General features: G+C 35.8%; 1 protein-coding gene across 1 annotated transcript; it reads left to right on the top strand.

The window, feature by feature from the left end:
* The first annotated feature begins 9,429 nt into the window (after nt 1-9,429).
* LOC140980739 (uncharacterized) lies at nt 9,430-10,059 on the top strand. Its single transcript, XM_073446781.1, has one exon. It carries the CDS (start codon nt 9,430-9,432, stop codon nt 10,057-10,059), a length of 630 nt encoding a protein of 209 aa, XP_073302882.1.
* Nucleotides 10,060-13,999: the final 3,940 nt, after the last annotated feature.

Raw genomic sequence — 13,999 nt, forward strand, 5'->3', positions numbered from 1 at the left:
ACATATTTTTATATGAATGGCTATGCATGTTGTGAATTCGTTTGGAAGGTCATCTTGTATGTTGGTTGATCAAAACTCTAAAGCGATCCTGTGGCCTAGCTTTGTATCTTATACGACGTACCCCCGCCTCAGTGAATTTTATGTTAAGTGAATGAAAGTAGAAGCTCCTTGTCTTTGACATTTTTCTCTCCACTAGATTATAAATGCATGTATATAATTGGCATTTTCTGTCCACTAGATTATAAATGCATGTGTGTATATATTTCAAAAAAAAACTACTGGTGTACAACGTCTGCAACCATGATTTTCAAGACTGGTTTTGAATATTGGAAGCGAAAAACACCCAAAAAAATACGTTTTTGTATCTACTTCTAAAATACATGCAAGTGTTCGTAAAAAAAATACATGCAAGTAGTGACAGACGTAGCCAAATCAGGATCATACGAAAAGACTGGCCAAATTGTGGAAGAGATGAGAGCGAGAGCGGTACATGTGCTTTAGTTATTGTTACGGCGAAGGGGCCTACAAATGATATATAATGAAATATTACTATTGTCGAAGCATGTGAGATCCTATAACAAAGATTTGCATCCATCCAAAGGACACTCCAACTTTCGGGAATCATTTAATTCAAACATAGAAAACGAACCATTGGCTTGGCCCCTCCACGTAAGAATTAGACATGGACAAAAATTATACTATAAATTTTACCATTGTATAAATTCACGCGTGTATAGAAAAGAAAAGGAGTGGGATATTGGTGGGGCTTGGAGAATATATCATTGAGATGAGAAATAAAGCATGTCAGAAATAAAATTAAAATTATAACGCACATAATAAAAATAATAATAATAATAATGATGATAGTTTGTATTCAATTTTAGGTAGTAATCTTCCATTTGCAGATTTCCTTTATTAAACCAAGAGTTTTGATATTGGGTTTGTTAGAATAGGTGTTCAGCGAGCCAACTTATGACTTGAGCTTTATTGACTCTAATTTAAAAATATATTTATTTTAATAATTTTTACGTTTTTATCGATTATGATATTTAACTTTATCTGTATATTTATGCAAGCTGTATAGATAAAGTCCTTGAATATATAATATGTATCATGAGGTCTTTCTCTCATATAAGATCATGAAACTCATTAGGAAGTGTATCATATATTATAAACAGGTTCTTAGTCGAATCAGCCGCCTAAAATAAAGATAAAGATCGCTTAAGGTCGAGACTAGCATCTGTGATGGTTTGATTGGTAAAGGCATGAAGATGTCAATTTAGTTCTTTGACCTAGGAGCCGGGACAATGTAGAAATTCTTTGTACTAGCATGCGCTTTGATCCCTTTACCGACTCTGTTGACGGTCCTCAGGTAGTGAGGTTGGGTGTAGTTTTGAAATAGATAGGAGCAAATGCATTGTAGTTGGAGATTCACCGTTTGCTTACGGTGAAGATATCATATTGGATCTAATGAGTTAATAGTACAAAGAGTATATGGCCAGAGCAAGCAATATGTNTTACTATTGTCGAAGCATGTGAGATCCTATAACAAAGATTTGCATCCATCCAAAGGACACTCCAACTTTCGGGAATCATTTAATTCAAACATAGAAAACGAACCATTGGCTTGGCCCCTCCACGTAAGAATTAGACATGGACAAAAATTATACTATAAATTTTACCATTGTATAAATTCACGCGTGTATAGAAAAGAAAAGGAGTGGGATATTGGTGGGGCTTGGAGAATATATCATTGAGATGAGAAATAAAGCATGTCAGAAATAAAATTAAAATTATAACGCACATAATAAAAATAATAATAATAATAATGATGATAGTTTGTATTCAATTTTAGGTAGTAATCTTCCATTTGCAGATTTCCTTTATTAAACCAAGAGTTTTGATATTGGGTTTGTTAGAATAGGTGTTCAGCGAGCCAACTTATGACTTGAGCTTTATTGACTCTAATTTAAAAATATATTTATTTTAATAATTTTTACGTTTTTATCGATTATGATATTTAACTTTATCTGTATATTTATGCAAGCTGTATAGATAAAGTCCTTGAATATATAATATGTATCATGAGGTCTTTCTCTCATATAAGATCATGAAACTCATTAGGAAGTGTATCATATATTATAAACAGGTTCTTAGTCGAATCAGCCGCCTAAAATAAAGATAAAGATCGCTTAAGGTCGAGACTAGCATCTGTGATGGTTTGATTGGTAAAGGCATGAAGATGTCAATTTAGTTCTTTGACCTAGGAGCCGGGACAATGTAGAAATTCTTTGTACTAGCATGCGCTTTGATCCCTTTACCGACTCTGTTGACGGTCCTCAGGTAGTGAGGTTGGGTGTAGTTTTGAAATAGATAGGAGCAAATGCATTGTAGTTGGAGATTCACCGTTTGCTTACGGTGAAGATATCATATTGGATCTAATGAGTTAATAGTACAAAGAGTATATGGCCAGAGCAAGCAATATGTTTTAGGGAAATGTGTTTTCCTAATTGCACATACGATGTCACTATTATTATTCAAAGATACATCACATCGTTGACGAATTCATATGCAATTCTTGATATACCAATGATTGTAGATTCGATCAGGATATATGATTTGAAGGAACCATACTGTATGATAACAACAACTTAAGGTTTTTGCAGGCACTATTAACGATACCTAGGGGATCATGGAGCGATGCTACTAGACACTCTTATCATGATCCGATTAGTGCAATCAGAAATGAGTTATGATATTCTTGATCAAAGTGTTGATGAAAAGAATAAGACTAATTAGGGTAAGCTCGAATGAGAATAAATATTATTTTTTATTATGAATCACATGGAGATGTAAACCTACAACTAGTTGTATCATTGAATCATTGAGGATCACATAAGTATTAGATTTTGTGTTCCCGTTGAGATGGTCAAAGTTCAAGGAGTTGAATTTAGCGAATATAGTTTGATGGTTATCAAGCTGATTGCTTATAAATGAGTTTATAAGTTAATTCCATAATATGGAAGAAATGTAAGTTAGATGTCGGATCGTCGATCGTGGTTATAATGAGTTCACAATTATTTATTTAGTAAATTTAGAATTTACTAATTAAATAATAGTACTAGTAGTACTAACTACTAATATGTACAAAATTCTCATAAAATATTCCAGAGAGGTCTAGAATTAATTAACTAGATAAGTAAATTAAAGAAAATTAAATAATAGTTATTTAATTTTAATTAATATGTCTACGCATATATTAAATGTCCATGTGTAGATATATTAATATTTTTATATACTTTATATGGATATATAAAGGGGTGTGTGTGTGTGTGTATATGTATGTATGTATGTATGTATGTATACAAATATGTAATGTATTATCAAAAATTGATTAATACATGATATAATATTAATATGAGAATTTTAATTAATGAAAATTAAGAGTCCCGAGACCACTTCCTCTTCCGCCGCCCGTTGTCACCGTATCAACTCCGAATTTCTGAAATTTGTGTGTCCTGATCTCAATGCAAAATTGTTTACGGTTTCTAATGCAATCCAAACATAAAAAATAGTCTTCGATCGTGGACTTGATTTGACGATCAAAGGCGGGACATCCGTTCGAAAGGAAATACAAGAAGGACCATCTCCGCTAATCTTGTACTGGTTTGGTGTCCAGCGTAATATACGCATAGGTGAACGATTATAAGCATCCTATGGATGTTTGAATACATATGACGCCCAAGAAAAGTTTCGAGCGTCAAAAATAAAATTTTAAACTTACTATTCGCTTTTGGTGTGAGAAAACAGTGCCCCAACAGGATTCAAAACAAAAAAAACAACGTTATGCAAAATGGGACCATAACCAGTGTTTTATAATTGCATAAAGATTATTTCTAATTTTACGCTTTGACAAATCAGAAAATTGCATATGTGATATTCACACAATAACATAATGACAATTAAGCCCTTAAACAAAATCTTAAATTCTAAATTAAACCACATCAATTTATCATTTATTTAACTGAAGATATTAAAACATTTATAATTACAATTATGACCTCAAAAATTCCAACATCATTTGCTTCATAGATTGCACAAAGCTATGAATATATATCTCATTGTCCTTGTGCTTTATAAAATCATAATAGCTTGCAATTATGTATTTATTAATTAGCTTGAACATGTTTTTTTTAAAGGAAAAAATTAAATATTTATATAATTTCATAGCATTCGTTTCCAAGATAAAAAATGTACGTTACATATAAAGTCATGAATTTAGATTTATATAGTCAGTTCCAAGAGGATGCATGTGATCTCTTCAATGAAATCAATCACAACTATATATTGTTTGCAATCATTATGTGACGAACTGATACTTAAAATAGCACTACTTCATATTTGCGGAAAAATTTAATTTTTTTATTAAATAATTTATTATTAACATAGCTCATAAAATAAATTAACGATCACCACGCATACTAAAATAAAGTTAAAATTAAAACTCCATCATTTTTAAATACCTCAACCATAAAAATCCCAAGTTGAAACATCCACCATAATTTGAAAAATCAAACATAATATAAAAAGTCTCCACTTACTAGTCACCAAAACCAGTGCAATAAAATTATAGTAAATAGTTTTAAACGTTCATAATAAAAACTCGTGAACTACAATGTCCTTGGGTTTGCACTGTCGCTACTCCGAGCCTGCTCACTGGTCACCACCTTCCGTCTCCCCAATAACATCACCTGCATCAATCAAGTCTAGTAAATCTAATGACTCAACATGCATAAATCATGAATAACAAATAATACGTAATAAAAATTCATGGAATTTAAACGTAGCTAGTACATAGCATAATATAAGCATAAATATGTATGACGCTACTTTCTTGCATAAACATTTTTATAAAATCATATTTTCATGCTCATCATAGTAATCGAAATCGTAAATCATTTTGCTTTGAGTTTTGTTCAATACAAGTGGCCCATAACATAAGTTGTTTGATCAAACTAACCACAGTATTGGGATGATAGGGATCACCACAGTCCTTGGAGTGGATATCCACTCCCTAATATAACATATTTTCTCCGAAGAAGTTGGAGAGATCCCTAGACACGTTGTCCGGCTTCCAAACCCCTAACATCATTGGGTCACAAGACAAATCGCATACCTCAAAAATAATTATTTTTCACGTCATACATACATACGAACATCGTGAACCTCTTGGATCTTCCTCGGACATGCTGCTATAACATCCTAAAATTCATACCCAAAACAGCCCCTAAAGTGCATTCAAACAAGTATAACTCTCGAATTAAATAAAACCACTTAGCACGTACCTATCGATTCGGGACTCGAACCACATGTAAAACACAACCAAACCTACTGCCCAAGGCCCTAAACCAGCCCGAACCATGTCTTTACCCCGAACCATGCACCACGAACCATGAAGATGCAAGATGCCCAAAGAACGACACTATGGCACTTATGTGTTCCGTACGACTTCCTATCGATTCCAACTCGAACCAAGCCCGAATCAAGCCCTATACTGTACCCTTAGACATCACTTAAGCCCTTGGTTTGACCCTTTCCAACCCATGACGCAAGCACAGACCCTAAACTACACAAACCCTTAAGCCCTAACTCGAGAGCCCCTCACGTGCACTCACGGCCATCACGAGTCCAGCCCTTATGATTGCCAACCAGATCCTAACCAACCCACACCAGGCCTACCCCGGGACCCTAAGAACCGACCTAGACACTAGCCATGAGCCTAGGTCCAGCCTACACAACCAAACCCGCACACGAACCCACAATCACCCATTATGCATGCAACTGCTCACTTTTCACTTTTTGCTACACCAGCAGCCTCTTGCCCCATCTCAGACCACCTAACGACATCTAAACACATCCCATAATGCAACCATGGGTAGCAGCAAGCCCTAGGTTCTGTCCAGTGAAGACTAAGATCGAAAACTCGAGGAAAATGTAGAAGTTCATGCATAATATATATCGAAACGATTTTTAATAACGTTCTAGCATTAATATAATCGAACCAACAAGTTTTCATGCATAATTTGTATCAAAATACAGTATATAATATGATCGATGCATAAAAAAAAGTTTAGACATGCACGTGCGTTAAAAACGCACGAAAATATCGATAACGAATGCGAGGAAGAATGGAGGCCAAATAGAGACGGTTTGCTGCGTTTTATTGCTTCAAAAGTTGCTAAAATATTCAGGAAACGCAGTGTGAAGATCAACTAAGGCTGTTGTTGGAAGAAGAATTGAAAAAAATCCTCCAACCCTTGCTTGAGTTCGGCCGAAGTGTGTGAGAATATAGTGTGTGTTCTTAGTGTTTGGGTGTGTGTGGCGTGTGATGTATAGATTTAGGACTAGGACACTTCTATATAATGCTTAGAATATTTATTAGATGTTTAGGTTAATTACTCAAGTTTTTTATTACTAATTAAGCCCTCCAACTTTTTAAAATTTGACAAATTCACGAGTCCTACAAATCCTAAATTCTACCCATAATTAGATACCAACTAATTTAATTATTTAAGTCATAAAAATAATTATTAAAATATTTTATTTCGAGTGAAATGTTTTAAATCCCCTACTAATAGAAATTTACTAATTAAAATGCTTTATTTGACTCAAAAATTAAATTTAGCCCTTAAATGTAAAATTAATGAATCCTTTAAAATACATAATTTCTTGGCTTAAAATAAAAATATAACTTTAAATTTTAATACCTCAATCGTCTCCGATCTCTTTTCCAGATTCAGCATCGAACATTCGCCTAAAAACTAAAACTTGAGAAAACATTTTAATTTGCATAATAAAATAAATATAATTACCTTTAAAATAATTTAACACATAACATGTATCACTTAAATTATTAATAAAATAAATAATTATTTCAATCATTCATTGGGTTTATGTGTACTGATTTCTGGGCGAGTAACTTTATCATTTTTGGTTTCAGTCTGCCAACTTTTCATTTTGGTCTCTGTTGCAATATTTGCTACCCGCAAATGTATGATATCAAGTTTTAGTACTCAGTAGAGCACAAATATCGATCCCACAAGGAGTGAAATTTAATTATAAATTAATTATCACAATTAAAATAATCAGACTTTATTTAGAAAATTTATAAAATGTTCGTTGTTAATTATAAAATGAATTTAATGAAAGCACGTAAACGATTTAAAATCAGTGAGAATAAAAATCTAGATGTACGATTTCACTTGGTGTTCACTATATTAAATTATCGTTGATATCGATATTTATAATTTCAACTCATTTACTACCCAAGAATTATCAACTATTCCTACTCATTTCCCAAGTGGTGCGTATGAATCAATTATCTAAGGTCGATTTCAATGTCTCTATCAACAATCAAACCATAAATAATTTCAATAGCATAATAATTCTTTTAATGGATTCTTTGAAGTTATAGGCCTTCCGAACTCTATAAACATTAATAACGATATATTTTCTTATGGTCCTATTCAAAATCCCATCACTCGAGTGATATATCTCAAATAAATATGACAATCTAATTAGTGATCAATTAATTTAAAGCAATAAGATCCAGAAAATATAAATAAACAAAGAAGTAATTCGTGCACGCGGTTGCATAGGATTTCACGCAGCCACGCTCGAGCTTCTGTTTTCTGCGCCTGCGCCGCTAGTGTTCATCCGAATTTGTTTTTTCAGCTCGCGCTTCCTATGCTTTCTTGTTCACTTCATTCTTCCATTTTGAAATTTAAATTATTCCTTGTTGATCACAAGTTATGCACCCATGATTCCTGCAACGACATAAACAACATCTAAAAACACGTAAATTCGCTCGATAATCACATTCTTTTTGTCAATTCCTTATGTAATTTAAGTGAAAAACTTGGATTTATCAGTCTCGGTGCGTTATCTTTTTATTTCTGACTATTTTGGTCCATTTGTTCTCGGAGTGGTTAATTTTTGTCAGAAAAGTCTGACTAGATTGTGGTTGATTTATTTCACACTATATGCCACCTAAAATTCGGGTCATTATTTAACTATATATTTATTTGCATTTACATTTCCAAATAATAAAAGAAAAAAGGGGGAAAATAATCTTACCCCACCAAACCTCCATATATTCAACACCTATTATTTGGCCCACAAAATCTGAAGGAGGAGACACACATGGATGGAGGAGATATATCCGACGAAAGAGAGAAAAAGATAGTGTCATTTACCTTGAAGAAAATGTCTTATATTTCTGGTCTTGGTTCGTTGCATTGTAACTCAAACGATCTCATTTTCTACCTCTTGGCCAAATGACAACCCCAGAAGAAGGTTTCATGGACGCTAGAGCTGGAAGGTAATTTTTTCTTCATTAAATGTCTCAAACATATATTTTTTTAAACATTGTGAATGATGCCATTTTTTGTAGTTTGCTCTCGTTTAATTTGTTCCATTTTTTGACTAAGCGAAGGGGGCTGCATTCCAAATGTAGGGTTTCCATTTTATTGTTGTGGCTTACATTGATTTCACTTATTTTGTGGTATCTATTGTTCAGAAACGAGAGAAAGACAACCAACACCAGTGTATTCTGAATACACAAATTCTAATTCCAAAATTTCAGATTTAATCTATCCCGTATTTATTTTCTTTCACCTAAATTTTCTTCTTCCTCAAGCAAGCGAAAGATGTAAATTTTTTCCTTCCTTCTTGCATGCACTCATCTTCAACTATAAAAATGTAAAAGCATAAGTGAAATAAATTTGTGTTCTCTTGGTCAAAGCAGAAGTGTAAACTTCTATTCATCCTTTTTTTGGTTGGATTGTTCCCCTTTTGTCGCATCAATACTTGAATTATTCTTTAATAATCTCTCTCTTTCCTAATTGCTTTTCTTGTATTTGCAGCACAATGGTTTTCTTAAAAAAATGTATTTTCTCTTTCTAGCATCCAATGCTTTGTGATACTAGATGACGAAAGTCAACCCAAGAGAAGGACACTATTTTGGTTGCTAATGAACTCGTACCCAGTCTTTATGCAAAGTCATGGCCGTGGTTTACAAACTAACTTTATACTGCCAAATGGTACATCGAGAGTCCCTTCGACAAGACTTCCAAAGCTTGGGCTTTAAGAGCTACTCACCATCAACAATCAAAACAGTGTTAAATGTACACTTGAAACACTTGAAAGTAGTTTTATTTTAGTAGTTTGCCTTTGACTTGCACATATATATAGGTCAACTTGTATGTTTGGAATCCATTCTTCAATAATACATTTTTCGGTTGCTGTCTTATTCTCTCTACACGAATAGCTTCTCACACCAACAATGGCGGTTTGATCCAAATTGTGATCACCTTCTAACATGGTATCAGAGCGGATTTGATCGCTTCCGCAAATTGATCGTCTTCAGACATGGCGGAGAATTCTATTAACATTAGCTTCAATGATCCTCTTTATCTGCATCTCTCGGATACTCCTGGGGTTTCTCTGGTGCTTGATCCATTGATCGGCACTGAAAATTACGGTGTGTGGAGTCGCGCTATGTTGCTTGCGCTGCGTGCCAAGAACAAGCTTGGATTCATCACCGGATCGTCTCGAAAGCCAGCAGAAAATCAGCCTACATTGCATCAATGGGAGCGATGCAATGCAATTGTCCTGTCCTGGATCATGAGCTCTGTTTCGAAGGAAATTTTCAGTGGTATCATATATTGTACAGAGGCTGCTGGTGTTTGGGCAGATCTGAAGGAGAGATTTGATAAAGTTTGTGGATCGCGCATCTACACTCTTCATCGGGAAATTGCACTTTATTCGCAAGGTTCTTCCACCATTTCTGTGTATTTCTTGCATCTAAAGAAGCTATGGGATGAATATGCTTCGCTTGTTACACTACCGTCTTGCAGCTGTGACACTGCTAGAGCCTATATCGAGCATGATCAACACCAACACCTTCTTCAATTTCTCATGGGCTTGAATGAAAGCTATGGACACATTCGGAGTCAAATCCTTATGATGAGTCCATTACCGTCGGTCAATCAAGCTTAATCCATTCTCAGTCAAGAGGAATCACATAGAAATGTTCTTTCATCATCATCGATTGTTAATGTGCCTGCGGCAGCTTTCTACTCCTCATTGAATAAAGGGGGTGATTCGATCAAATGTGAGAATTGCAATATTATTGGGCACACGAAGGAGCAATGTTTTCGCTTGATTGGTTATCCTCCAGGTCACAAGTTATACAAGAAGTTTCCTCAAAATAGGAACCACAAATTTAATCATGTGTCACAGCAGAAATCTTTCAAGCCATCTGTGAACCACTCTGTTTCTACTACTGCGGCTTGTGGCGTTTCTCACGAAGGCTACACGGGGATTTCTAATATGGCTCACACATTCACTGATGATCAATATCTTCAACTCTTGCGCTTGCTTGATCATTTTCCTACACCTACAGATCATTCATCCAACACTGGAGGTAATTTTACCAGTTTAATGACAAGTACCAAATCTAATGAATGGATTTTGGATAGTGGTGCAAATGCTCACATTACAGGTACTTCAAGCATTTTACAAGATCCTAAGCCATGCGGTTCATCCACTGATTCTGTCAAACTACCAAATGGTAAATACACCAGCATCCTTTCTACTGGTTCTGTTCAGATTTCACCTTCTTGTATCCTTTCAAACGTTTTGTATGTCCCTGATTTCAGCTTCAATCTCATATCCATCTCACAATTTACCAAAGACCACCAATGTTTTGTTGTTTTCTACCCAAATTTTTGCTTCTTTCAGGACCTCTTAACTGGGAGGATCATGGGGATTGGTAAACAAAAGCATGGTTTATACTATCTTGACCGAATCCCAGCTGCTTTAGATTCTGTTACACACCCAACTATAAAGCCATGTATTAGCTCTTATAACAGTTCAGTTCTTTCAATTCCTTGTAGCCTTTCTGCTTGTAAGAATGATGATGTTGGTATATGGCATAAAAGATTTGGTCATTTATCTGTCTCGCGTCTACAATATTTGCCCTTTATTAAGAACAAGGATTTTAAGATGGATTGTCCCATTTGTCCACTAGCAAAACAAACCAGAAATCCTTTTCCTACTCATGAACGATCAATTTCTACTCGTATATTTCAATTGCTTCATGTTGATATATGGGGTCCTTATAAAACTCCAACTCACAATGGTGCTCGTTTTTTTCTTACCATGGTCGATGACTTCTCGAGATGCACATGGGTTTTTCTCATGCAATTTAAGTCTGATACATTACAGATTTTGAAAAGTTTCATGGCATTTGTTTCGACACAATTTAACCAGCAAGTTCAGATTCTTAGGAGTGATAATGCATTAGATTTCTTTAATCATGATTGTAGTTCTTTTCTCACTTCTTTGGGAATCATTCATCAAAGCTCTTGCCCGTACACCCCCCAACAAAATGGCTTAGTTGAGCGAAAACATCGTCACATTCTCAACATAGCTCGTGCCCTTAAGTTTCAAGCTTCGATACCAGCTCCTTATTGGGGTGAGTGTGTTTTGCATGCTGCTTATCTAATTAATAGAACCCCCACTCCGTTGCTGGGTAATCGAACACCCTTTGAAATGTTGTTCAAAAAACCTCCTTCCTTTGGGCACCTAAAGATATTTGGATGTCTTTGTTATGCTACTAACCTTAAACCAATTGACAAATTTGATGTCCGTGCGAAGCCTTGTGTCTTTCTTGGATATCCACCTCACCAAAAAGGACACAAGCTCTTGGAGATGTCGACCAAGCAGTTCATTGTGTCTCGAGATGTCATCTTCCATGAGGATATTTTTCCTTTTTCGATTAAGACCTCACCACTGAGCAATGCTTCCCAACCCTTGTTTTTTGATCATGATGATATATTCTTGTCTTCCTTATCTGATTCTCCTAATGTAGTTGATTCTCTTCCTGTTTTCACACCATCTTTAACTTCACAAGTTGACATTCCACCACTACGAAAGTCCACTCGAATCACAAAATCTCCCCTTTGGACCAATGACTATATCTGCTCCAACACCTCCTCGAACACATGCTCTTCCACAGCTCTTAATATCTTTGACTATCTTTCTTACAAAAAGTTAGCCCCATCTTACCAATCTTATTTGGCTTCTGTCTCCACTCTTAATGAACCACAAACCTACCATGAGGCCAGTTCTGACCCGAATTGGCGTGAAGCCATGGCTAAGGAAATTGCAGCCTTGGAGGCCAATAATACATGGGAATTAGTTCCCTTGCCCCATGGAAAAAAACCGATTGGTTGCAGATGGGTTTACAAAATTAAATACAAAGCCGATGGGAGCATTGAACGCTTTAAAGCCCGGCTTGTCGCCAAGGGGTATAATCAACAATACGGAATTGATTATGAGGATACATTCTCACCTGTGGCAAAGATCGTCACTGTCAGATGTCTTCTCACGGTTGCTGCTGCTAAAAAATGGAAGTTACATCAAATGGACGTAACAAATGCATTCTTGCAAGGTGATTTGGACGAAGACATATATATGTCCATCCCTCAAGGGTTTGACAGACAACAAAAGAATTTTGTTTGCAAACTCCGTAAGTCACTTTATGGGTTAAAGCAAGCATCCAAGCAGTGGAATTCAAAATTTACTCAAGCACTGATAAAACGTGGCTTCACTTAGTCCATGCATGATAATTCACTCTTTGTGAAGCAGCAGGGGCAGTTGATCACTATACTTCTAGTTTACGTTGATGACATTGTCATTACTGGAAATGATGAGGCTGCCATCAAGGATCTTAAGAGTTATCTTCATGCTAATTTTGACATTAAAGATCTTGGACCGCTGAAGTTTTTTTTGGGCATTGAGGTGGCTCGATCTAAGGCTGGAATTTGTTTAAATCAACGCAAATATGCTCTTGAATTATTGTCGGAGGTGGGCATGACTGGGTGCAAGCCCTTTGACACTCCTATGGAGCAACACCTAAAACTCACCACACTTGAGTTTGATCGTTCTGAAGATCCTACTGGATATTCCTCTGAATCTGATCCATTGTTATCTGATCCCTCGCGTTATCAGCGTTTGATTGGTCGACTTATTTACCTCACCATTACTAGACCTGATATTTGCTACGCTGTACAAGTTCTCAGCCAGTTTATGCACTCGCCGAAGAAGTCTCATTTGCTTGCTGCTTATCGCATTGTTGGATATATAAAGAGAACTCCTGGATTGGGCCTTTTCTTATCCTCCACAAATGACTTTCAATTGACTGCATATTGTGATTCTGATTGGGCTTCATGTCCTATGAGCCGCAAATCCACCACTGGTTATGTTATCAAACTTGGCTCTTCCACTGTGTCCTGGAAGACAAAGAAACAACACACCGTTTCCCGTTCATCAGCTGAAGCAGAGTATCGGTCTATGGCCATGACAGCATGCGAAATCATTTGGCTTCGAGGTCTCCTTGGTGACTTGGGTATCATTTTCAACACAGCTACACCTCTTCATTGTGATAATCAATATGCTCTTCATCTTGCTGCCAACCCGATTTTTCATGAAAGATCGAAGCACATTGAAGTAGATTGTCACTTCATTCGGGAAAAGATTAAGACCAACGTGATTCGTGCGGTCCATATATCCACACGAATTCAACCAGCTGATGTATTTACCAAAGCATTGGCTTCAGACCAACATCATTTTTTGATCTCCAAGCTTGCAATGCTCAACCTATTCCAAGCTTGAGGGGGGCTGTTAAATGTACACTTGAAACACTTGAAAGTAGTTTTATTTTAGTAGTTTGCCTTTGACTTGCACATATATATAGGTCAACTTATATGTTTGGAATCCATTCTTCAAAAATACATTTTTCGGTTGCTGCCTTATTCTCTATACACGAATAGCTTCTCACACCAACAATGGCGGTTTGATCCAAATTGTGATCACCTTCTAACATGGTATCAGAGCGGATTTGATCGCTTCCGCAAATTGATCGTCTTCAGAC

Source organism: Primulina huaijiensis, chromosome 7 (assembly GCF_012295235.1).
Source record: "Primulina huaijiensis isolate GDHJ02 chromosome 7, ASM1229523v2, whole genome shotgun sequence".
In the NCBI taxonomy this organism is placed as follows: domain Eukaryota; kingdom Viridiplantae; phylum Streptophyta; class Magnoliopsida; order Lamiales; family Gesneriaceae; genus Primulina; species Primulina huaijiensis.